This window comes from Eschrichtius robustus, chromosome 11, assembly GCF_028021215.1.
Source record: "Eschrichtius robustus isolate mEscRob2 chromosome 11, mEscRob2.pri, whole genome shotgun sequence".
NCBI classification, from domain to species: domain Eukaryota; kingdom Metazoa; phylum Chordata; class Mammalia; order Artiodactyla; family Eschrichtiidae; genus Eschrichtius; species Eschrichtius robustus.
The window spans coordinates 102015246-102040730 of NC_090834.1; the positions used below are offsets into that span (position 1 = coordinate 102015246).

The 25485-nt window shown below is 52.2% G+C and overlaps 2 protein-coding genes across 2 annotated transcripts; one reads left to right on the forward strand and one right to left on the reverse strand.

Moving 5' to 3' along the window:
• The first annotated feature begins 1219 nt into the window (after window positions 1–1219).
• On the forward strand, window positions 1220–9814 carry SMTNL1 (smoothelin like 1). Its single transcript, XM_068556715.1, has 8 exons — window positions 1220–2186; window positions 2343–2584; window positions 2830–2962; window positions 3075–3126; window positions 4123–4281; window positions 4461–4575; window positions 4728–4879; window positions 9670–9814. The coding sequence occupies exons 1-8, from the start codon at window positions 1220–1222 to the stop codon at window positions 9812–9814; spliced, it is 1965 nt and encodes a 654-aa protein (XP_068412816.1).
• A 1803-nt stretch (window positions 9815–11617) lies between these two features.
• On the reverse strand, window positions 11618–22485 carry UBE2L6 (ubiquitin conjugating enzyme E2 L6). The gene is made up of 4 exons (XM_068555769.1): window positions 22416–22485; window positions 18737–18832; window positions 15520–15706; window positions 11618–12181 (listed from the first exon to the last, which is right to left on the reverse strand). Exons 1-4 carry the CDS (start codon window positions 22440–22442, stop codon window positions 12030–12032), a joined length of 462 nt encoding a protein of 153 aa, XP_068411870.1. The 5' UTR covers window positions 22443–22485; the 3' UTR covers window positions 11618–12029.
• Window positions 22486–25485: the final 3000 nt, after the last annotated feature.

The window sequence follows — 25485 nt, forward strand, 5'->3', positions numbered from 1 at the left end:
TATGTAAACAGTTGTTAATAACAATGTAAATGCTCTGTAAATAGTTGAAGTGGCAGCAAATTCAAGTTTGCATTTTGGAATTTTCTGGAATTTTTTCTTCAAATTTTTTCCACCCAAGGTTGGTTGAATCCACAGAACCCACAGAAAAAGAAGGCTGACTGTATATACAGTACTTGAATAGGAAACCTCATGATAAAGTTGGAGGATCAGATTTCCCTGCAGAGGTTAGTTAGGGAGAGTATTTTCTGTTCTTCACCAAAAGAAACTCTTCCATGCCCAGGCCCAGCTCTTCAGAGAACCACACACACACAGGCTGGCAGTGCTGGCAGAGACCCAGAGACCAAGCTGGCCCAGGGTTTCCCAAATTTCAGGCATTTTAACACCACCTCCATGATTTAGGTATTTTGTATTCTGTATTCTGCTTTCCTGAAGGTCTTCCTTTGAATTAACTTACTTTACTTCAATAAATGTATTTATAAAAGAAATTTTATATCACTATTGGAAATGGAAACTCGATATTACTGACCAGAAACAGAAAGTAACTGTAAAAATAAATACAATGGAATCAAAACAGTATTATTAGAGACTTCCCTGGTGGTCCATTGGGTAAGACTCCGAGCTTCCAAGGCAGGGGGCCTGGGTTCAATCCCTGGTCAGGGAACTAGATCCCGCATGCATGCCGCAACTTAAAGATCCCACATGCCTCAACGAAGACCCGGCGCAGCCAAAATAAGTAAATAAAATAAATACTCAAAACAAAACAAAAAACAGTATTATTAAGTTCTATCTAGAGACTTCTGTCTGCTTTGGGCTCTGAGCGTGAGGGCAGCTATCTCCATCAAAAGGGGAGAATAGCAACTGCTCCATGGGGGTCTAGGAGGCTAGTGTCAGATTATAACCACCTCACTGACTTATTCAAAAAGAGGTCAAATCATTGAAAAGGCATTATGGAACCCAGTGTTCCTTAAAGCCCAAGTCACAACCTGCAGGGGGCCTTTAGGTGAACATCATCCAACATCAAGTAAATGTGGCTGGCCCAACACCCCAATTTTGGGGATGTGGTGCTCTACCCCTTCATTTAACCAAAGGGAAAGTGGATACTTGTGTCACATGTCTGAGCAGTGGGGGACCCAGGACTGAATCGCAGGTCTCCAGACTCCAGGGCCTTCAGCGGCAGAAAGGGGGCATGACCAGGCCTGCTTGTTTTCTCTTTTCAGAGATGGAGAAGAAGGAAGGGAAGCCCTCTGAGGACGGGACCCCTGTGTCCCCAGCCACGGAGGTCCCGGAGACAGTGGGAGGCGGAGCCTCTGCTGAGGAGGAGGCCACAGGCCCAGCTGAGAGGACCATCACAGAGGGGCCTCCAGATGGGGCAGGAAAGCAGGAGAGGGCACCAGCTGAGGACAGCATTTCAGCGGAATTCCAGGGGGAATCCAAAGGGGAGGCTGAACTTCAAAAGGAGGACAGTGTGAAGCAAGAGACCACCGTGACTCCTCAGGAGATGGCTGAGAGGAAGGAAGACACCAACTCTGAACCCAAGGAGGCTGAGGGAAAAGAGGAGACCACGTTGGCCTCTGAGAACCAGAAGGCTGATGAGAAAGAGGCCAAGCCTGGATCTAGGGAGAAAGCCAACGTGAGTGATGAGGCACAGGCTGCTGGGGAGCAGGAAGACAAGGCTGGAGGCAGGGAGGCTGCTGGGAAGGAGAAGGCCAAGGCTGGAGGCAGGGAGGCCAAAGGGAAGGAGGAGGCCATGGTTGGAGGCAGGGAGGCTGCTGGGAAGGAGGAGGCCATGGCTGGAGCCAGTGAGGCTGCTGGGAAGGAGGAGGCCATGGCTGGAGGCAGGGAGGCTGCTGGGAAGGAGGAGGCCAAGGCTGGAGGCAGGGAGGCCAAAGGGAAGGAGGAGGCCATGGCTGGAGGCAGGGAGGCTGCTGGGAAGGAGGAGGCCAAGGCTGGAGGCAGGGAGGCTGCTGGGAAGGAGGAGGCCAAGGCTGGAGGCAGGGAGGCCAAAGGGAAGGAGGAGGCCATGGCTGGAGGCAGGGAGGCTGCTGGGAAGGAGGAGGCCAAGGCTGGAGGCAGGGAGGCTGCTGGGAAGGAGGAGGCCTTGGCTGGAGGCAGGGAGGCCAAAGGGAAGGAGGAGGCCATGGCTGGAGGCAGGGAGGCTGCTGGGAAGGAGGAGGCCAAGGCTGGAGGCAGTGAGGCCGCTGGGAAGGGGGAGGCCATGGCTGGAGGCAGGGAGGCCAAAGGGAAGGAGGAGGCCATGGCTGGAGGCAGGGAGGCTGCTGGGAAGGAGGAGGCCAAGGCTGGAGGCAGGGAGGCCAAAGGGAAGGAGGAGGCCATGGCTGTAGGCAGGGAGGCTGCTGGGAAGCAGGAGGCCAAGGCTGGAGCCAGTGAGGCTGCTGGGAAGGAGGAGGCCACAGTGGCCTCTCAGGAGGAGAGCGACAAGACGGAGGAGCCCAAGGCTGAAGCCCAGGAGAAAGCCAGTGCTCCAGAGACCAAGTCAGACTCTCAGAAGAAGACTGCCGTGGAAGATGAGGCCAAGCCTGAACCACAGGGGGAGGTGGTGAAGGAGGAGGTGAAGGAGGAGGTGGTGAGTGAGAAAGAGGAGAGGAGGGAGGAGGCCCCGCGACGTTCCGGAGTCCCCTGCCCACCCCGCCCCCAAGCAAGCCCCTCCCCTGCTTTAGTCCTTTGGGACAATCCAGTCTTCCACCCACTGATATCAAGAGCCTGGGGTGGGGGATGCAGCACTGTGGCCCCAGGCTGCCTTCCAGATATTTCTGAAGCCCTCCAGAGCCTCAGGCAGGTGCGAGCCCACACAGCTCATGTCCATTCCAGGAGCCAGGCTGTCCTGATGAAGAACAGGACCAGGGTGTGGAGGAAGAGTCAGAGGAAGGGGCAGGAGTGCTTCCCAGCTCCACCGAGGAATGGCCCGAGAGCCCCACGGAGGAGGGCAGCGGCCTCAGCCCAGGTGAGTGAGAGCCCAGGAGCCCACGGACGCTGCAGGGGCCTCCCTGAGGGAGCATGCGGGCACTGCACCATGGGTCACCCCAGCTTCCCTCCCTCCCGTTCCTTTCCCCTAGACGGGCTGGGTCCAGACACCGCAGCTTCCGGAGAGACCAGTCCTTCAGCCAGGTAATGTCAAACTCTGGAGCCCCAGCTCCAACCCCTGCTACCACTTGCTTCCTTTAAAGGCTGCCATCCCCTGGGCCTGGGCCTCCCCAGTGCTGGTCTCAAGATATGCCAGGAATTATGGTTTTCAGCCCCCTAGCCCAGGGCAGAGCCCAGGAGACAAAAGGAGCCGGAGTGCGGGAGCGAAGGGGCAGTGGAGCATATCTGGTCCGTCTCTCACTCACTGCTGAAGCGTCCGTGGTGTCGGCCTCACCCGTAAGCGAGTGAGCAGAAAGCCTGAGTTTGAACAATGACTCTGCCACTTACCAGCTGTGTGGCCTTGGCCCCATCACTGCCCCTTTCCTCCCCTGTGAAGTGGGCACAGTCACGGTACCTACCTCATAGGATTTTTGTGAGGCTCAGATGACATCTGTGTATAAAGCACTCAGCCCAGCGCCTGGTGCCTGGCCGGTGCTGGATAACATGAGAGCCTTACTCTTGCCAGGGCACAACTTTCGTCATTAGAAGAGTCTTCCTTTATTTCGAGCTGAAATTCACCTCCGTGTCACCTTCTTCGGGAAAGGTACCTGGTTGAACGTTCGTGGAGCGTGGTCTACATTCCCCCTCCCACGCAGGCCTTAGAACCACCTTGTCAGGTAGCTATTCTTGCCCCATTTTACAGATGAGGAAGCTGAGGCTCAGAGGAGTGACATGACAGTCCCAAGATCACACAGCAAATAAGAGGCAAAGGCAGGATTCAAACTCAGGTCAGACCTCAGATGTGCCTTAGTTCTGCCCACACATGCACCAGACCACATGCTCCCCAAAGTTAGACTGAACCTCACTATTCCTTCTCAGCTCTTGCCAGTGCTGGGCCCAGAGGAAACGTGTGCGAGAGTGGGGACCACAACTTCGTATGCCTCCTGAGACTGCAGGCACCACGCTCAGCCAGCCTCCTCCCTCCTCCCCACAGTGGCTGGTCCCAGCCCCTCTCACCCTTCTCCAAACGTTTCCATGCAGTGAATCTTCACCCAGCGATGTGTCCCAGAGTCCCATGGAGCCCCCTCCCTCCCAGGAGAAGAAGAAAGAGAAGGCACCAGAGCGCAGGGTGTCAGCCCCTGCCCGGCCCCGGGGGCCCCGTGCCCAGAACCGCAAAGCCATCGTAGACAAGTTTGGGGGGTAAGATGCGGGCGAGGAGCTGGTGGGGCTGGGTTGGTTGGACGGTCGGGGGCGGGGGAGTCCTGAGGGGCAATAGGAACAGGCCGAGCCCAGGCAGGAGGACTGACATCTGGGGCTGGGGCTCCTCCCTGATGGGACCCTCCCACCTCTCTGGCCTGACCTCTGTCCCTCGTGCACAGGGCAGCCTCGGGCCCCACGGCCCTGTTCCGGAACACCAAGGCCGCGGGGGCAGCCGTCGGCGGCGTTAAGAACATGCTCCTGGAGTGGTGCCGGGCCATGACGAGGAGCTACGAGGTGCATGGTGGGGCGAGGGACCCTTCCCCAGGGCAGCAGTGCTGGGAGGGTCTCTGTGGTGCAAAGCCCAGAGGGTGGGAGGTCCGGCGGGGGCAAAGTCCGGGTCCTCTGGCTGAGGCTCACCGAGGCCTCTGGGCCCCGCTTGCCCGCAGCACGTGGACGTCCAGAACTTCTCCTCAAGCTGGAGCAGTGGCATGGCCTTCTGCGCCCTCATCCACAAGTTCTTCCCCGATGCCTTTGACTATGCTGCGCTGGACCCCGCCAAGCGCCGGCACAACTTCTCCCTGGCCTTCTCCACAGCCGAGTAAGCCATGCCAGGGGACGCAGAGGTGGGTGGGAGCTCGGGGCACGTACACAGAATCGAGTGCCGGATTCACAAGGGTCAGGTAGTGAGGTGGTCAGGTAGAGGCTGTCACCACACATTCATGAATTCAACAGATATTTTTTTTAAGATTTATTTATTTTTTATTTATTTATTTAATTTAGTTTTTGGCTGCATCGGGTCTTAGTTGCGGCATGCGGGATCTTCACTGAGGTATGCGGGATCTTTTGTTGCAGCGCGTGGGCTTCTCTCTAGTTGTGCATGCAGGTTTTCTCTTCTCTAGTTGTGGCGCGTGGGCTCTGTAGTTGTGGCGCGTGGACTTAGTTGCCCCGCGGCCTGTGGGATCTTAGTTCCCTGACCAGGGATCGAACCCGCGTCCCCTGCATTGGAAGGCGGACTCTCTACCACTGGACCACGAGGGAAGTCCCCAACAGATATTTTTTGATTGCTGGGAACTGTTTTAGGACATAGCAGTGGGTGAAACTTGCAAAATCCCTGCGTGCCTATGACTCACATTCTAAAGGGAGAGACAGATCATAAACACACATACGTGTGAAATATAATGTGAGGGAACAGGTGCCGTGAAGAACATGCAGGCAGGGTAAGGGGTAGAGGAGGGGCAGACAGGGTGGTTGCTGAGATTTAGGGCCAGATTCTGACTCTGCCATTTGTTAGCTGTGTGATCTTGGACAGGCTCCTTCACCTCTCTGAGCCTCCATATTCTGTTCTTTAAAATGGGCATGACATTTCCTCTTTGGCAGGGCTATGGTGAGAATTAAGTAAATAATTAAGTAAAGTCCCTATAAACAGTGCCTAACCCATGGCAAACACTTCAAAAAAAAAAATCTTAGCTCCTATGTTATGATGAATGATATCACAGTTGTTATGATAATTATTATTCAGTGTGGGACCTGGAGGGGATTTATTGCTGGGGTTCACACAGCTGGGTGCCGAGGTGGTGGAGGGATGGAGACAGGGGAGGACTAGACAGGCAGGAGAGGTGTGAGGAGCAGTGTGGCCCAAGGAAGAACCTAAGAGACCAAGACATGGCTGCCAGGTGGCAGGGGAGGAGGAGGCACTCCCACCACCAAAGCACCAACACCAGACTCAGCCAAAGGCCTCCTCCATCTCTACCCACCAGAGAGACATGACCTGATGGCCTTGGGGCTCCCAAGGAGCTCACGCCTGGAGCACCCGTCCTTTCCCACCTGGGAGGGGCTTCTGAGCCGCCTGGTAGAGACAGGACTATGCATAGGGAGTAGTCCATGCAGACAGCTCTGAGGCCCGGGAACGCATTTCCCGCCCAGTGCGTTTCTAAAGCCCGGGGGCAGGGAATAAGTCACTGGGGGTGTCGGTAGCACCTTGGTCCAGGAGGCTGAGCCCTCTGGTCTAGTCCAGGCCTGGCCACCAGCCTGCAGGGAAGCCTGGGCAGCAGTCTTCCCCTTTCTGGGCCTGCGTGTCCCCATCGGCAAAACGAGATGGCTGATATTGATCTGTGCTTTTCATATGTTTTTTTTCCCCCCTGACACATTCCTCAAGCAAAATATTAAATGAATGCCCAACATATTAAACAGATTTTAGGGAGGCCTTTTTAGGTTGGGAGGGGTTCCTGCAGCACTCCAGCTCAGCGCCCAACCCTGCTTCCCAAGATGGTCCCTGAAGCATGTCTATAGGGCCCTAGGGCACCAAGGATGCTGTTTGAAATCCACCAGACTTGATGCTAGAGAAGATCCCTTCCAGTTCATCCTGCCAAGGGATGGGGGGAGTGCCCTGGGGTGGGGGGCTGAGGGCGTCGGGAGCACCAGTCCTGCTCTGGGCTCAGAAGCACCTTTAATGGTGATGAACCAGGATTGGAAAGTGAAGCTCCTAGTCGGGGCTGAGAGCTCTCGGTGAACATCAGAAGGGCACGTGGCTCGGCCCTGACCAGGTGTCCCCGGCCTGTGGGGCCAGGTCATTGTCCTCCTGCAGCTGCCTTGCCTTGGCTCCAAGCCTGCAGAGCCACAGAAAGGCAGAAGGAATAATCAGGTGATGGCGACAGGCTGAGAGGAGGCATCAGGCAGCAGTGAAAAGGGAAGGATGTGCAGGGGATGCGTGGGGATGGAGGGTGCAGAAAAAAAGAGGTGGAGGTGGCTCCTCCTTCCTAGCTCTTTTTTTTTTTTTTTTTTTTTGGCTACGCCATGAGGCATGCGGGATCTTAGTTTCCTGACCAGTGATGACCAGAGTTCGAACCCGTGCCCCCTGCAGTGGAAGCTCAGATTCCCAACCACTGGACCTCCAAGGAAGTCCCCCTTCCTAGCTCTTTGACCCTCGGCAGCTGACTTAACCTCTTTTAGGGCTTGGTGCGAAGATTAAGTGTGCAAAGTAAGGGGGCCCCTGCCGCAGCTGGCTCCCTTCTAGAACTTGCCTCTGATTCCCATGGAACGGTCAACGCTGGGGCCCCCAGGTGGCTTGATCTGCTGTGCTGCTCGAGGAGCCCGACCCCATTCCCCAGGCCCAGCGGGAATGAAGCTTTTGCCTCTCCTGCATGGGAACAGCACCCCGACCCACACCCAGGAGCCAAGAGCACTGCACTGGTTGCAGGGAGCTTGTCCCATTCTTCGAAATCCTCCAGTCTGTGCTCCGCCCTCCCGCTCCCAGGCCAGCCTGGCTTGGGTTTCGGCCCAGCTGTCTCAGCTCTAAGAGAGGATTTCCGCTGGGACCCTGGTTTCTCCTACTGCCAGCACCCATGGCGGTTTGGCAGGCTGGGACTGCTGAGACCCGGCTACAGGGCAGGGATGCCAGAGGCATCAGGCAGGCCTGCGGTGGAGTCCCAGATGTGTCACTCACTTGGACGTTGGGCAAATCACCAAAATGCTCTGAGTCTCCAGTTCCTCTTCTGCCGGTTGAACACAGAGGAGTGGAGTAAATGAGACCATTCAAGGGAAAGCACTTGGGAGTCCCCTGGTGGCCTAGTGGTTAGGATTCCAGGCTTTCACTGCCATGGCCCGGGTTCAATCCCTGGTTGGGGAACTAAGATCCTGTAAGCTGTGTGGTGCAACCAAAAAAAAAAAAAAGGTGGGGGAGGAAGCACTTGATAAAGCTCCTGGCACATGGTGGCAAGGTCCCAACAGTGGTTAGATCAGATGATCGGCTTTAGCAAAGCCAGGAGTAGCTGGGAAGTTAGAAAAAGAGGACTTGCTGCTAAGTTCCATGCAGTTGCTCAAACACATTAAGCGCTCCTGCCTCAGGACCTTTGCACATGCTGTTTCCTCTGCCTGGAATCCTCTTCCCGCAGATATGTACCTGATTTACTCTTTTAAAATTTTTTTTTATAAATTTGTCTTTTTTATTTATTTTTGACTGTGTTGGGTCTTCGTTGCTATGCGCGGGCTTTGTCTAGTTGTGGCGAGCGGGGGCTACTCTTTGTTGCGGTGCACGGGCCTCTCACTGCGGTGGCTTCTCTTTTTTTTTTTTTTTTTTTTAAATTTTATTTATTTATGGCTGTGTTGGGTCTTCGTTTCTGTGCGAGGGCTTTCTCTAGTTGTGGCAAGCGGGGGCCACCCTTCATCGCGGTGCGCGGGCCTCTCACTATCGTGGCCTCTCTTGTTGCGGAGCACAGGCTCCAGACGCGCAGGCTCAGCAATTGTGGCTCACGGGTCTAGTCGCTCCGCGGCATGTGGGATCTTCCCAGACCAGGGCTTGAACCCGTGTCCCCTGCATTGGCAGGCACATTCTCAACAACTGCGCCACCAGGGAAGCCCCGCGGTGGCTTCTCTTGATGCGGAGCACGGGCTCTAGGCGCGGGGGCTTCAGGAGTTGTGGTGCACGGGCTTAGTTGCTCTGCCGCACGTGGGATCTTAGTTCCACGACCAGGGATTGAACCTGTGCCTCCTGCACTGGAAGCGCAGAGTCTTAACCACTGGACCACCAGGGACGTCCCCAATTTACTCTCTTTAAGAGAACTTTCCTGGGGTCCTTATTAAAATTCTCCTTGGAGAATTCCCTGGTGGTCCAGTGGTTAGGACTCCGTGTTTTCACTGCCAAGGGCCCGTTCAATCCCTGGTCGGGGAACTACAACCCCACAAGCTGTGAGGCGCTGGCACAAAATAAAAAAAATAAATAGATGAAAAATAAAAAAATTAAGCCATCACTAACATAATATTAAAAAAAAAATCCCCTTCAACACAGAAACGTACCGTCCCCCTTCTCTGCCTTATTTTTCTCCACAGCACCTCTCATTATCTGACGTACCATCGATTTCTGTTTGATTACTGTCTGTCTAGTCTACTGTAGTGAGAACGTCAGTGACGTGAGAGTGGGGAATTTTTATTTTGTTCAGTGCTGAATTCCCTGGAAGAGTACCTAGCACATAGTACCCCTCAATAAATACACGGAAACTGGATGAAGCTGGAGATGTTGCAGCTACAAGCCAACACTCTGGCTAGTGTTGGGGGTCTGTCCTTTAAACTCTCCCTGAGGACAGGTATATGAGCACGTGGAAGGGGTGGGCTAATGCAGAACTAGAGGGTCTCGCTCCTACATGAAGGCACACAGTGCAGTGAAAACACGGGCTTAGGAATCAGACCACGCTGAGTTTGTGTCTTGACTATTGGGCCTCAGTTATCTCATCTGTACGATGGGATGGTTGCCCTAGAGGACCTCCCAGCTCTGCCACACAGTTCTGTGGGCTTCATCCTTGCCGGGCTGTCCCCACCCGTTCCCTGAGGCCCTGCATCCTTCACCGTTGGCTCTCTGCTCCACCCCTCCTCACCCCTCCCCATCCTGCCCCTCAGGGAACTGGCCGACTGTGCCCAGCTGCTGGAGGTGGATGACATGGTGCGGCTGGCAGTGCCCGACTCCAAGTGCGTCTACACCTACATCCAGGAGCTGTACCGCAGCCTCGTGCAGAAGGGACTGGTGAAGACCAAGAAGAAATGAGGGAAGAAATGAGGGGCTGACCAACCCTGTGGGCAGAGGCGGGCAGGGGGCCCAGCTGACCAGCCGTGGCCCAGAGGCTCACTTCTGCTCATGGTGGCAGCAGTGCTGGGGCTCAGACAAGGGCAGATGGCACCAGTCTTAACTACATGAGAAGTTCTTTTGTAAAATCCGGTCTAGCCCCTTAGTGCTCCCTCCCTACCCCACCAGCAACATCTCTCACTTGGATAATAAACCCCGGCCGCCAGGGTTCCTCATCTGACATGATTTTCTCAACAACCATGAAAGGCATTTGGGAAAGGAGAGTGGGCTGGGTCCTACCACTAACCAGCTGTGTGTCCCTGGGCCAGTGAGTGAACCTCTCTGAGCTTCAGTTTACCATCTGCATGGGGATGATAGGAGCTCAAAATCATGCAGGTGCTGTGAGCGTTAAATGACATCATGAAAAGGACAAACAGCCTTGCCCGGGTCCTGTCACATAAGTGTCCTTTAAGTGATGGCCCAAAGTAACAACACATCTTACATTTCCGGCCATGGGTGGCACTTTCCCAATTCTCTTCCCTTTTTCCACACTTCTTCCAGATTAGGGAATTCCAGGGCAGGGACTAGAGTAGAAGATTCTCTACAGATCTCACCCCAACTAGGCTAGTGGGGCCTGGAGTGATTCCCTTGACTCAAAGGTACCCCATATTCTGTCTCTTAAAAGCCAGCGGTCTTCTAGGAGCTTAGAACCACTGCACCCAGAAAGCTCCTCCTTTGTGCTAAGTTAATCCCTCCAACCCTGGCTAGAGTTTTGGCTTGTTTTTGCTTTTCTGCTGCTCACTAGAGATGAACCCTGGAGCTGAGTATAATTTCCCGCTAACCATCTTGTCTGGCTTCATCAGCCATCTGGAGCATGTGCGCTGATGAGAACAGTTGATGAAAAACACAGAAACAAAACCCAGCCAGCTTGGCACTGCAGCTGGAGGTGCGGCCTCTGCCCTCATCAGCAGAGTGGACCTGGCAACCCACTGAAGCGCTCTGGGCCTTGGTTGTCTCATCTATAAAAACGGGGATGTCATCCTTGTGGATGTGTCGACAACCGCTCAGGCCAAGGGTGGTCTAGTCCCTCACGGCCAGCTTTCCCCACAATGCTTGGGGTCACACAAGGCTCCATGCCCAGCGAGCCCTCAGCTGATGGAAAGCAGGGTCACACCTTCTACTAGACTGCGGCGAAATCCCCAGCCTCCTCTTCTCCCGATGAACCACCCATCCCCTCAGTGAACACTCAGTTGGACTCCACAGTCCATCTGTGACTTTAATAGCTGGGCAAACACATGGTCTCCATGGCTCCCGTGGACTGAAAGCTGGAGGGGAAACACCTCCCCGCCTAAAGCCTGGTCCCCAGGAACCAGCAACCCAATGGGATAGCAAGTGGTTTAAACACCGTGTAGTCAGGGGACCTCCCCAGCGGTCCAGTGGTTGAGACCTTGCGCTTCCACGGCAGGGGGTGTGGGTTCGATCCCTGGTTGTGTGGCCAAAAAAAAAAAAAATTAAAAGAAAAAAAAACAACAAAAAAACCCCATGTAGTCAGATTTCTGGGGTGGAGATTAGTTTCTTCACTTTAGGATTCATCAGTGGAAGAGAAAAGGTTTTGCACCTAAATCTATACATGTCTATCAGCGGTCTGGCTGTTTCCAATCACTAAATCAACAAAACACTCAACTGTAAGTAGGAGTCCCTCCTCCCTGTGCCCTGCCTCCCTCCCATACTCCCCTCCTGCCCCTCTGCCCTCCCCGCACCCCCAATGCCTGGGCCCTCAGGGGATTCTGGTTGACTGCTGGGCTCATTTCCTGCGAGCCGGCCTGCGATTCCCACATCACAGAGCGCTGGAGAGCTGGCCTGCGACTCTGCAAACCTAAATGCCCCTGGCCCTGGGGCAGAGAAAGGAAGTGGGGAAAGCACACCTGAGGCCAGTGGGTCCACGTACCACACACATAACTGCGGCCCCCCCCCCCACACACACACGCACACACACGCACACGCACCCACACACACACACGCACATGCACCCACACACACACACACACACACACACAAATGACTAACAATCTAAGGAGGAAAACTTGGAAGAAATGAGCAGGAAATGGACCACAAAGGGGCTCTGGCCCCTAGCCCATGACATGTGTCCGTCCATCACACAGAAAGCATCCAGTGCAGAGATGGGTCAGAGGCAGAGTTAGGAGGGCCGGTCCACTCCAAACTGGAGGGTGAACTCTTCGGCCCTCCTGTTGAACAGCTCCGGGTCCTGTGTCAGCTGGTCAGCAAGCTCCAAGCGAAGGGGCTGCCCCAGCTCTGGTTTATTCACCAGCACGTTGAGGGCCTCCAAAACTGGGGAGAGAGGTCAGATCAGGACATCAGGATGGAAGGAAGCGATGGCTGCCCAGATCCCAGATCCCCCGAAACGTCACACTCACTCCTTGGGAGATCCCCCCAGGAGGTTCCACGTCTTAGGATGACTCTGCAACCAAATGAAATGCCTCTTACCACATTCACTGATGATGCCCAAAGCCATAACCAGGTACATCAGTGCTTTTCAAACTATGTTTCACGGTGTCACAGAAGCTACCCATCATGGGGGCTGGTGAGATAAACAGGGTTTCTGGGTTCTATTCCCTTTTCAAGAAGAAACACTTTGCTTTTCTCTGTTGTGTTATTAGGATTCCAAAAAAACTTTTATTTGGGAAAAAAGATTCTGAGTCTCAAGACTGGAAACCACTACTGCCCCGTGGCTGGAAATCTTTCACAGGCGACTTTGGAAACCTGGTGAAGGCAGTGGCCCATCCCCCCAGGCACGTGCACATATGCATACACACAAACGTGTGGTTCTGGGTTCAGAGTGCTTCACCGACCTCCTGAAGCTCATCCAAGGACCACTCCTCCCCATCCCCACTGCCAGGATTCTTGTTTCCAGGGTTATGAACTCCCGAGCTGGTCCAGAGGCAGGATTGATCGCACGCTGATTACGTCCATAGGCTCTGGAGCCATAGTGCGCACTATGGTAGCCACCAGCCATGCGTAGTTACCTCAATTTAAATTAATGGAAATTCACTACAATTAGGAATGCAGCTCATAGTCACATCAGCCACATTTCAAGTGCTTGAAAGCTACATGTGGCTAGTGACCATGGCATTGGACAGGGCAGCTACAGAAGGATTCCATCACCGCAGAAAGTTCTGCTGGACGGTGCTGTTCCAGAGTCACCCAAGCAGGCTCCGAATCCCAGCTCTGCCACCTGCCAGCTCAGGCAAGAGCTTCTCCTCTCATATGCCTCAGTGTCCTCATCTATTAAATGGAGCTAACGAGAGCACTATTTCAGGGGGCTTCTGGGGGGATTAAATGAAGTTGGTGTGTTAAAAATGGCTGGTGTCCTTGGGTTAGAAAGTTCAAGTTCAAGTTCTCAGTGGTGCAGAGACATGTCTCAGACCAGGTCCTCAATGGCCACCCAACTCCATTTTTGTATGCCTGAACTATGATTACTCCATTATAATTTCAATTTGTCATCAATGGATAGATACCAAAAATATAATATGGAATAAAAAAGTGAATTTTTATGCTGGAGAGGGTGTGGAGAAAAGGGAACCCTCCTACACTGTTGGCGGGGAATGTAAATTGGTGCAGCCACTATGGAGAACAGTATGGAGGTTCCTTAAAAAACTAAAAGTAGAGTTACCATATGATCCTGCAATCCTACTCCTGGGCATATATCCAGAGAAAACTCTAATTCAAAAAGATACATGCACCCCAATGTTCAAAGCAGCACTATTTACAATAGTCAAGACATGGAAGCAGTCTGAATGTCCATCGACGTATGAATGGATAAAGAAGATGTGGTACATATATACAATGAAATATTACTCAGCCATAAAAAAGAATGAAATAATGCCATTTGCAGCAACATGGATGGATCTGGAGATTATCGTACTAAGTAATGTTAAGTCAAACAGAGAAAGACAAATATATGATATCACTTGTATGTGGAATCTAAAATACGATACAAATGAACTTACTTACAAAACAGAGACAGACTTAGGGACATAGAAAACAAACTTATGGTTACCATGCGGAAAAGGGGGGGAGGAGGGATAAATTAGGAGTTTGGGATTAACATATACACATTACTATATATAAAACAGATAAACAGCTAGGTCCTACTGTATAGCACAGGGAACTATATTCAATATCTTGTAATAAACTATAATGGAAAAGAATATGAAAAAGAATATATGTACATAAGTATAACTGAACACATGTGCATAAGTATAACTAACACAACATTGCAAATCAACTATACTTCAAATAAAAAGTGAACTTTTGGGACTTCCCTGGTGGTCCAGTGGCAAAGAATCCACCTTACAATGCAGGGGATGCAAGTTCGATCCCTGGTCAGGGAACTAAGATCCCACATGCCACGGGGCTACTGAGCTTGTGCGCCACAACTACTGAGATTGCACGCCTCAACTAGAGAGCCTGTGTCTGCGAACTACACAGCCCACGCGCTCTGGAACCCACGGGCCACACTAGAGAAGAGAAAACCCGCACGCCATAACTAGAGAGGGGCCCGCCCACCACAACAAAGAGCCCGCGTACTGCAAGGAAAGATCCCGCATGCTGCAACAAGGATCCCACGAGCCGCAACTAAGAGCTGATGCAGCCAAAAATAAATTAAATAAATAAATAATAAATAAATCTTAAAAAGAAAAAAAGGTGGGGATTCCCTGGTGGCGCAGTGATTAAGAATCCGCCTGCCAACGCAGGGGACACGGGTTCCATCCCTGGTCCGGGAAGATCCCACATGCCGTGGAGCAACTAAGCCCGTGCGCCACAACTACTGAGCCTGTGCTCTAGAGCCCGCGAGCCACAATTACTGGAGCCCACGTGCCACAACTACTGAAGCCCATGTGCCTAGAGCCTGTGCTCTGCCACAAGAGAAGCCACTGCAATGAGAAGTCCATGCACCACAACGAAGAGTAGCCCCCACTCGCCGCAACTAGAGAAAGCCCGCGCACAGCAACGAAGACCCAACGCAGCCAAAAATAAATAAATAAATAAATTTGTTTTAAAAAAAGAAAAAAAGTGAACTTTTAAAAAATGGCATGTGGGAATTCCCTGGCAGACCAGTGGTTAGGACTCCGAGCTTCCGAGCTTCCACTGGGCTGGGGACCCAGGTTCAATCCCTGGTCGGGGAACTAAGATCCTGCAAGCTGCAAAACACAGCCCAAAAAAAAAAAAAAAAAAAGGCATGTGAAGCTCTTAGCACAGTGCCAAAGTGCCTAATTAAGTGATGTATGTTATCATTGTTAGGCCAGTCCCCTCAGCTGTCATTTAGGGCACTGAGCCCTGGAAAGGAACAGACTTCACCAAGGTCCCCAGATAGAGCACGCGGCCTTCTTATCCCAAGCCCTTCCCTCTAGAGCCCAGCTGCTTCTCTCTCCCCTGACCCAGAGTCAACGCTGCTCTTTCCCACCTGCCCAGGTATGAGAACAGAGGCAGGAGCAGGTCAGCCAGCCCAGGATCTCAGGACGCATCCCTTCTATCTGACGACAGGCTCAGCTGAGACTCACAATTTTTATCTCCTTCCTTCTGGGCTTTTCTAACTGAACATCGGTCCCATGACTCCCACCCCCATCCAGTCCAGGTCCCTCCCTCTAGGCAGGGCCCGGGCCCACCTTGGCAGGTCTTGGTGAAAGGCTTCCAGTTCTCCTTGCTGATGATGGGCAGGCACACCCGCCCGCTGCTGTCCACGTTGGGGTGGTAGATCCTGGTTGTGAACGTCACTGTCGGAGGCTTGAATGGATACTCCTCAGGGAAGCTGATGCGCAGGTTGAAGGCCTTGAGGTTGTAGGGCGGTTTCTCCTGTGCAAGAGAGGGATCAAGCTCTGTGCCGAGGCATGGCGGCTCATTTTCCTTCTAGGGCCTGGATCTGGTTTCCCCCTCTCCCCGCCCCCACCCCAGGGTCCCAGGCATCCTCTGCTCCACTCCTAGGAAGAATCGTGAATGGCGACAGGCCGCAACACCAATAAACTCTGAAGGCATTGTGCTAAGTGAAATAAGCTCGATCCAAAAAGAAAAAAGAACAAATATTGTATGATTCCACTTACGTGATGTACCTAGAATAGTCAAATTCATAGACATAAAATAGAAAATTAGTTACCAGATGCTGGAGGGAAGGAGGGATGGGGAGTTAGTGTTTAATAGACACACACTTTCAGTTCTGGAAGCTGAAAAAGTTCTAGAGATGGATGGTGGTGATCGTTGCACAATAATGTGAGTGTACTTAGTGTCACTGAACTCAGAACATAAAAATGATGAGTATGGGGCTTCCCTGGTGGCGCAGTGGTTGAGAATCTGCCTGCCAATGCAGGGGACACGGGTTCGAGCCCCGGTCTGGGAAGATCCCACGTGCCATGGAGCAACTAGGCCCGTGAGCCACCAACTACTGAGCCTGCGCGTCTGGAGCCTGTGCTCCGCAACAAGAGAGGCCGCGACAGTGAGAGGCCCGCGCACCGCGATGAAGAGTGGCCCCCGCTCGCCGCAGCTAGAGAAAGCCCTCGCACAGAAACGAAGACCCAACACAGCCAAAAATAAATAAATAAAATTTTAAAAAAAAATGATGGGGATGGTACATATTGTTATGTGTATTTCACCACGTTAAAAGAGAAAAAAAAGAACTCAGAGCTGGAATGACCAGTTGCCAGGAGCCAGTAGAAGACCCTCTAGACTTCCAGCAACCAGAAGGCTTTCCTGGGCATCTACTCTGTGCCACCCTATGCTAAGGGCTCCACACACTTTAGCCCATACAGCACAGTGTAGGGGTTATGTGGACTTTGGAGCCACTCTGCCTGAGTGTGACTCTTGGCTCTGCCACTTCCTAGCTGTGTAACCTCAGGCAAGTAAATTAACCTCTCTGTGCTTTTCCATACGGAACAAATAAGAGACTTCTTCATAGGGTTTATGTAGGAATTAAATGAGCTAATTTACGTTAAGAGCTTAGAATAGGGCCTGGCACACGGCAAGCACTATGTACACGTCAGCTATTAGGATGAGTATTAGGAAAAGTCACGAGTATTAGCGTCTCCACTCCCAGATGAGGAAACTCAAGTTCAATGTATATAAGTAACTTGCCCAGGGCCACAGTGACAGTGCTAGGATGGGAACTCAGCACTGCCAACTTGACTTCTCCACACACGGGCAGTGCTCTACGACCCTAGTGGGGAGGAACCTCAGGACTTGGGTGACCCCAGCATAGAGCACAGGGGCCTTCAGGCTGGTTCCAAAGCTCCAAATCCTTTCAGAACCTTCGTGATAGAGAAGACAGGACAAAGACAGTCAGAATGACATAGGTATGCAAGCACAGAGTCAAGGTTTTAAGAGAGCTCCTCTTCCTTAGCAGAAGGCAGAAAGGAAGCCGTAGGGGTCTTGGGTGTGTCTGAGATAAGAGCTGGGGCAAATGCTGGGTAGATAAAGAAAATGCTTTAGCTTTCATGCTCTCGATAATAAGAAGAGGCTGGGACCTGGGAAGTAGACACAAAGCCACGGGTGAGGCCTCAGAAAAGGACGAGAGAGCCATGAAGCTGAGAGCCCTGGGTCCTGGGAACCCATCCTGGCTCCGCCTCGAGCTTGCTGTGTGGCTTTGAGCAGCTCTGGGGCTCAGTTTCCTCATCTGTAAAGATGAGGAAGTTGGACCAGACAGAGGGCTTCACACTGCACCTTAGGGTCAGCTGAGAAAGCCCTACTTCTTCCGAAGTCCTGAGTTAAATAAAGCATTTTGTTATTCTTCCAGCCCAGAGCAGTTGTGGTGGACTGTTTCAACCCAGCAGCCCACAGGACGTGACAGGGGGTCAAGGGTTGCCCTGACTCAAGCCTTTCTCCATTGTTCTGGGCTACAGGTCAGTTGAAAGAGAAGATGGCACAGGGACTTCCCTGGTGGTCCAATGGGTAAGACTCTGCGCTCCCAATGCAGGGGGTCTGGGTTCGATCCCTGGTCAGGGAACTAGATCCCGCACGCATGCCGCAACTAAGAAGCCTGCATACCGCAATGAAGATCCCACGTGCCGCAACTAAGACCCAGCGCAGCCAAAATAAATAAATAAATAAATTTTAAAAAAGAAAAAATAAAAAAATAAAGAAAAAGAATATGGCACAACCCAAGCCATTGCCTTGTCAGGAAGAAGTCCAAATCCTAAATAAGCAAATGAATTGTTCCCATTAAATTCCAAAGAGCTAATAAAAAGCTCAATTGTTTTCATTTTTATTTCCAAGTATCCAAAGGTATATAGATGAACTTCTCAAAGAAAATATCTGTGGTCACTAATAATTAGATGATACAATAGACATCTTGCACTCTGATAGGTCCTTTGGAATATTACTTTCAAAGGGAGATTCTATCGAGATGATCTTTAATAATAAACAGAGAAAAAGCAGAATAGTAGAGATGAGTTATCTGTGCTGTCATATGTAACAATAATTTTCTGAAATACGATTTTTAAAAGAGAACAAAACACATTTTAGGTCTGAGGCAGCAAATTCTACCAACTGTGGGAAACAGGAACTTTATCCCTATCCTTTGACAAAGACCCAACAGATATTTTCTTCTTTTTCTTTTTCTTTTTTTTTTTTTCTTTATGCCCTTTGTCTACTGAAGCTTCCGTGGTGGGCTTGGTAGAAGGGGTCTCTTACTAACTCCAAAAGGCTTTTAGCCTCTTCATCAGTCGGCCTGGACCTCAGAAGCAATCAATCCAGAGAGAGACCCCCTCTGCCAACGATAACCTCCAGTGAAAAACAGGATTCGAAGGCAGGGAAGATTCTCGCCCAGTCCTAACCCTCCCTGCCCAGGCTCCTGGCCTAAGTGGCCCCAGTCCCAGGCCACGTCCTGCGGATACTCACAGGCAGGAGGAGAGCGTGCCACACCAGCACGTCGGCATCTTCGCTGAACAGGTTCCGCAGGTACCTGGGGAGCCCCTTCTGAAGGTCCTCCAGCTCCTGCAGGGGGACAGAGCATGGGCAGCTGGCCTAGTCTCCCCTACTTCAGCCCCCTCCCCCTGCCCCACAGCACACTGTCCAAGTCCCAAACAGGACCGCCCAGGGGACGGAAGCTGGCACAGTCATAGCCCCCATTTGCTGAGCACTTGGTACGTGTCAGGCACGGTGCTCAGGGCTTTGAGTGAATCACCCAGTTTTAGCCTCACCCCAGCTCTGTAGGTACCAGGTGGAGGGAACATGCACATGACTGCTTCCAGATATTACAACTTGGGAGTAAACTCTCTTAGGAGCCTTTTCTCCTGAAACCAAGGGACTTAATGTCTGCCCTCTTGTCCTCTTCCTAGAGAGTCACGAGGTCCTCCCTCCCTTCCATAGCACGCAGCATGACGACGTGCCTTTACAGTGCTCAGGGCAGAACGGGCAGCAAAGACAGCACCCTGCCCCTGTCAAACTGCTCCAGACCAGGCCTGGGGAGGGGAAACGACTCAGGCAGACCATAGCAGAGGAGAACTCTACACACCAAGCAGAGAAACAAGAGGACAAGCAGTGACTCACCTTCCCAGAAAGGTGACCCAGTCACCTGGACATCACTGAGTTCCCCCAACAGCCCTCTCCTCAATAGCACCCTCTACTGACACCTGACTAAGACATGGCCCAGCCCTCGAGAACTTCACTGGAGTAATGGAAGAAACACGGATGTGATTATGTGCATAACATGTGGACACATAATAAGGAAGGAGAGGAGAGGGGAGCAGGAAAGCTTCACGCAGGGTGACACTGTGAGCTGGGTCATGCGGGATGAATAAGAGTCTACCATGCAGAGAATTGGAGAGGTACCAAGGCAGAGGGCCCAGTAAGAGCAAATGTATATGTTGTGTCCCATGCAAAATTCATAGTTATTATGGGAAAAGGGTTCCACGGTCAAGTACACTGGGAAACACTAGGCTAAACAGACTTCTTTCCTACAGGACTTCCCAAAGCCTTTAATATGTTACTGTGTGTTGTGATTCTCGAAGGTATGAGCCCAAGCATGCAGTACTTCTCAAATGTATTAGACCAAAGAACCCCTCTCTCCATTTTGGGGTCCATCTTGTGGAACAATAGACTTTTTAAAAAATATATTTCCTTTTCTTTTAAAAAAAATTTTAAAAAATTGAAGTATAGTTGCTGTACAATATTATATGTTACAGGTGTACAATATAGTAATTCACAATTTTTAAAGGTTATACTCCATTTATAGCTATTATAAAATATCAGCTACATTCCTCATGTTGTACAATATATCCCTGTGGCTTATTTTATACCTAATGATTTGTATCTCTTACCCCTCTACCCCTATGCTGCCTCTCCCCACTGTAATAGACCTTTAAAAAAAAAACAACAGCAACAGATAAAAAGACATTCAGGGAACTCCCGAGCAGTCCGGTGGTTAGGACTCCACACTTTCACTGCCAAGGGCGTGGGTTCGATCCCTGGTTGGGAACAGAGATCCTGTAAGTCACATGGTGCAGCCGAAATAAAAATAAAAATAAATAATAAATAAATAAAAGTATTTTTTTCAAAAAGACTTTCAAGGGCAGGTCATATTTTTCTAGAACACCAAATGGTATAAACCAGTGCTTCTCAACTGGGGGGTTACTTTACCTACTTGCCCCCGGGACATTTGGCAATGTCTACGACCATTTTTGGCTGTCACAAACGGAGGAGTGCTACTACATCTAGTGGGTAGAGGCCAGGGAAGCTGACAAACACGCTACAGAAAATTATCCAGCCCAAGATGTCAATAGTGACAAGGTTGGGAAACCCTGGTATAAACAAAGGCAGAGAGAAAGGTCCCCAAAGCCAGTCCACAGCTGGGGAGAGGTCCCTTCACGCTGTGCACCATCTACACTTTCCCTGCCCCCCAACATACAAACACACCCTTATCTCCTGTTTCTCATCTTTCCATACTCCAACTCTGTTCATGCCAACAAACTGCTTCTTGCACCTTCTGCCCAGAATCTATGACCCCTCATTTATCTTTTACCCCAAACTAGAAGCATCTGCTACTACAAGTCCTAGTTCCAGTATCATCTGTGACTCTTCAGCAAGAATGAAGCCCCAGGTTGAACACAGAAGCTCTGGAATGGACATTTTCCCCAAGTTTACTATAACTGGAAGAACTTGGACTTTACCGGTTGTATATGAGTTCTCTCAAGACTTTCCCAAAGCCTGGGGACGCTGAAACCCAAGCTAGGACACAAAGTTCGTTCCTGAGGCCTGTTAGGAAATCATCTGACTCTGAGGAACAGGAAATGAAAGTAGGGAAGCCACTGAAAGAGCCTGCCAACCTGGGCTCTAATCCCAGTCCCATCACTCCCTACTGGGTGACCCAGGACAATCAAGTTATTCTCTCTGAGCCTCAACTTCCCCATCTGTAAAATGGGGGTATAGGACTTATCTCACAGGGTTGCTGTGAGAATGAGATGAAATAACTAATGTAAACTACCTGGCATTTAGTGGTGCCAGTGCTATAAATACTGGCTCCTAGCTCTTTCCCACTTGGCTGGAAAGACTCTCTGCCCTATTTTGCTGCCAACCTCCAGATTTCAGTCCTTCTGGGCTGAGCCTGCTCTGGGTGCCCCAATCTCAGATCATTTTCTTCTCAGAGGCTGAGGGTAGCACCCCCTCTTCACCCCCCTCAAGCCTGCACATAGGAGGGGCACTTCTGAGAGCCTCAGAGCCTGAGGGGTGTCCGACCCAGGATCGCTCTACCTTCCCCATCTATCTCCAGTCCCAGCCACATCCCAGTCCTCCAAACACCTTAGGTTTTCCCACCTCCTGGGGAAAATCACCCCCTCCCCATCCTTCCCGACCTCACTTCAAATTGTGTCCCTGATCGGAATGAAAGCTCAGCAAGGGTAGGTTTGTTTACCTCTGCCTCCTTATCTCCTAGAACTGGAGCCAGCATATAGGAGGCATTCAACAACATTTGTAGAACTAATGAATACACGCCACCTACTCCAGGACACCTTCTAGGTTCTCCCTGGCATCTTTTCCTCCCGAGAATACCCTGAGAACGTTGCTTTCAACTCCCACTCAGCATCGCATACTTCTCGGGACTCTAATGTGGGTACCAAAATATGGGGCGGGCCATGGGCTATTCCAAGGCAAGGACCTTGTCCTGGTTATCTCTGTTCAAAAGGCACCTGCCACCACCCCCAACAGAACGCCTGGCTCCAAAAAAGACTCCAAGGAACCAACCCTTCCCGCACCTGAGACGCACGTAATTGTTATCACGAGTTTCTGGCAGAGAAATGAAACTGAAACCAATTTGGGGGGCGGTGGCTCATCCCCATCCCCAGCACAGCTCAGGGAGCCAGCGACACCCCCGCTCGACACGTCCTCATTTCCCCAAACTCCAGCTCTGGCCCCTCTCGTAGACCCACTCTTCCACTGGGGAGGGGGGAGGGATGCAGGGATTCAGCCAGCCCTGGTACCCAGACAAACAAATGCGCTCGGAGTGCTGGAAGAGGCATGGAGGGAGGACGGAATAGAAAGTCACCGGTAACTGTGACAAAGGGGTCATCCTACTCGCGGTTACCTTCGCCACCCGCTTGCTCGCCGTCATCTCGGGACAGAGTGTGAAGCTCCGACGGGCTCCAGCCAGAGTGCGCACCGGACTGCGAACGCCGCGCGCCCCGCCCCGGGGACACCACCTCCGGGAGCCCCGCCCACTTTCCGTTCCACCCGCGGGGACCGGGTTGACCTGCTCCCCACCCCCTCGGCTGAGACTTCGAGGCCACCGAGGGGAGGACCCGCCCGGTCCCCGGGGCGGTGGGCTCGGATCCGCGTAACTTGAGCTCTTTTGTCGTGAGACCAGGCGGGCCTGGGAGAGCGCGGCGTTGCCGGATCCAGGCGTCCCGCTAGGGGGCGCCCTGCACCAGGCAGCGAGCGCGAGGGGGCGCGGGGCCGGGGTCCGCCCATCCGGGTTCGAGTTCCAGCTCCGCCGCTAGAGGCCCAGCCGGGGGCTGCACCATCTCCGTCAGGCCCCTCTCAGCCGCCGCCCGAAACACACACTCGCTCTAAGCAAACACAGGACGCTCGCTATGCACGCGCAGCTCCGCGACAGGTCGCTCGGGGGCCCCCGCCGTCAGACCGCCGCCCTAAGCCCCTCTAGCGAATTCCCAGAGCCCCCTGGGCAAATCATTTCCCCTCTCTGGGCCCATGTGCCCCATCTCTAAAAATGGGTGGGAGACAGCGTAGACTATATCCCCGACAAGGACCCCTCCCCTGGCAGCTTGGGATCCTTTGTGCTGTCCAGCATTCGGTGGTGGAACTGCAGATGTTTCTCCCAGGTGACTTCTTGATGCAGAGCACCGCAAGGCGGCGCTGTTGGATCTGTTCTCTTGCTTTGGGGTTTGGTAGACCCTTCAATCCTTTACTGGGTTTAATACTTAGTAAGTGCCTACTATATGTTAGATTTGGGAGACAGTTGGGGTGTTGAGAGCCCCAAGACGGACTTAAGGGGCCTGCCTTATTTTACCATCAATCCATTACAAACTGCAGGCCTACTGTGTGCCCCCAAACACAGCCCGGAGTCTCCACCCCTGTGCAAGAGCAGAGGGCCTTTCCCCCAGCACGAAGCTGAGGCCACTGTGGAGCAGCCCCAGAGCACGGAGCAGCAACTGGGGAAGAACCTTCTAGTAACGATGAGACTCTTTGGGAGGACTGAGCCCATCTTCCTCACCCCCATCCCCAGTCCAGAGGAGGAAGGAAATCAGAAAATATCTTGAGTACGTATTTTGAGTTCTGAGCTCACTACCTCGCTTACTTTTTTTTTTTTTTAAATAAATTTATTTATCTGGGCTGCGTTGGGTCTTCGTTGCTGTGCACGGGCTTTCTCTAGTTGCGGCGAGTGGGGGCTACTCTTCGTTGTGGTGTGTGGGCTTCTCATTGCGGTGGCTTCTCTTGTTGCAGAGCACGGGCTGTAGGCGCGCGGGCTTCAGTAGTTGTGGCTCGCGGGCTCTAGGCACGCGGGCTCAGTAGTTGTGGCGCACGGGCTTAGTTGCTCCGCGGCATGTGGGATCTTCCCGGACCAGGACTCGAACCCGTGTCCCCGACATTGGCAGGCAGCTTCTTAACCACTGCGCCACCAGGGAAGTCCCCTCACTTACTTTTTATCTAAGTGTGTTGGAACCAAGCAACTTCTCTGCTCAGATGTGGGATGTACTGTATTTGCAGACCGATTAATTCTGTTTAATTCAATTCAGGAAACTTTAACTGGGCTTCGGCTGCTGCTGCTGCTGCTGCTTCTGCTTCTTTTGGGCCCACGGCGGCTTGTGGGATCTTAGTTCCCCGACCAGGAATCAAACCCCGGGCCCACAGCAGTGAAAGCACCAAGTCCTAACCACTGGACCACCAGGCAAGTCCCAAACTGGGCATCTTCTATATGCCAGAAATGAATAGGACACTGTCCACAATCCCTTAACATAGGTAGCAATGAAGGAACTGAGGCGTTTGAACCCACCTCTGGTCAGTCATCTAGTTAATAAGCGTTTACTACAGAGTGCCAGGCACTGACCACAACGAGAAAGTGGGGTCCCTGCGCTTGAGAAGCTCTCTGACTATTGGGACAGAGAGAAAGAATGCAGCCCCTACATTTTTAATGCAGAGTGGTCAGCATTAAGCTATAGACAATCAACTGATGCTGTGGGAGCGGGAAGGAGGGTCACTGGATCCAGCCTCAGAGAGGGGCAGAGGTTTCCCAGAAGAGGTAAAGATCCAAGTGACTTGCAAGCACGATGAGTTAGCTAGAGTAGAATGTGGGATGAGGGCTGTTCCCGGAAGAGGGAACAGCATGAGCAAAGGTGCCTGGCTGTGAATATGGAAACTCAAAGTGGCTCCAAAATGTGGAGCAAAGTCTGTTCTCCACTCTGTGGTTCGCCTTCCTTTCTCTCACAGAAGCCCTGAGTCCCCAGAGTGAATTCAGAATCATGGACTTAGCCCAGCCTCCCCATCCTGGGGTGGATCCCAAACCCTCACCCAGCTGGGAGGCCCACAGGTGTGGCCTTCACATTCTCACGCAAGGCAGACCTTTGTGTGTCAGAATGAGCCCTATCAGACCTGGATTCTAGTTCCATACCTGCCCCCTAGTGCAGCATGGCCTTTGGTGGGCTGTGGAAACTTCCACCTGCTTCCCAGGACCACTGTGAGGCTAAGCTCACAGCATCGGAGGAACTTTGAAAACTGTAAGTCTGATGCTGAAATCTCAGCCTTTGTACACCGGTGCCAAATCGAATCTCAGAGTTTTGGGTGAAGTTAAAAGGAAGAGCTATATTGCTTTGCCAGGCAAAGGGGAACACAGCAGGCTCATGCCCGTCAAAATTGTGTGTCCCAACCTGGGAGGATTTGATGCGGGGATTTATAGCAATAGTTCAAGGGCGGGGTCTCTGACAAGGTTGGGGTGTGTGCAGGATGTGCACTCCCTTAATCTCAGCTCAGGTGGGCAGTCTCCTAATCCTGACGAGCTTCTCTGCTCCCTTTAATCTGGCCTCAGGTGGTTTCTTGGCTTCTCCTCCCTTAATTAGCAAGTGTTAGAATCTGCCCTTTGGAACTCAGGGAAGGTCATGGAGGCTGGAGTCTTGCGTACAAGAAGTGGGGGACAAAAAGAC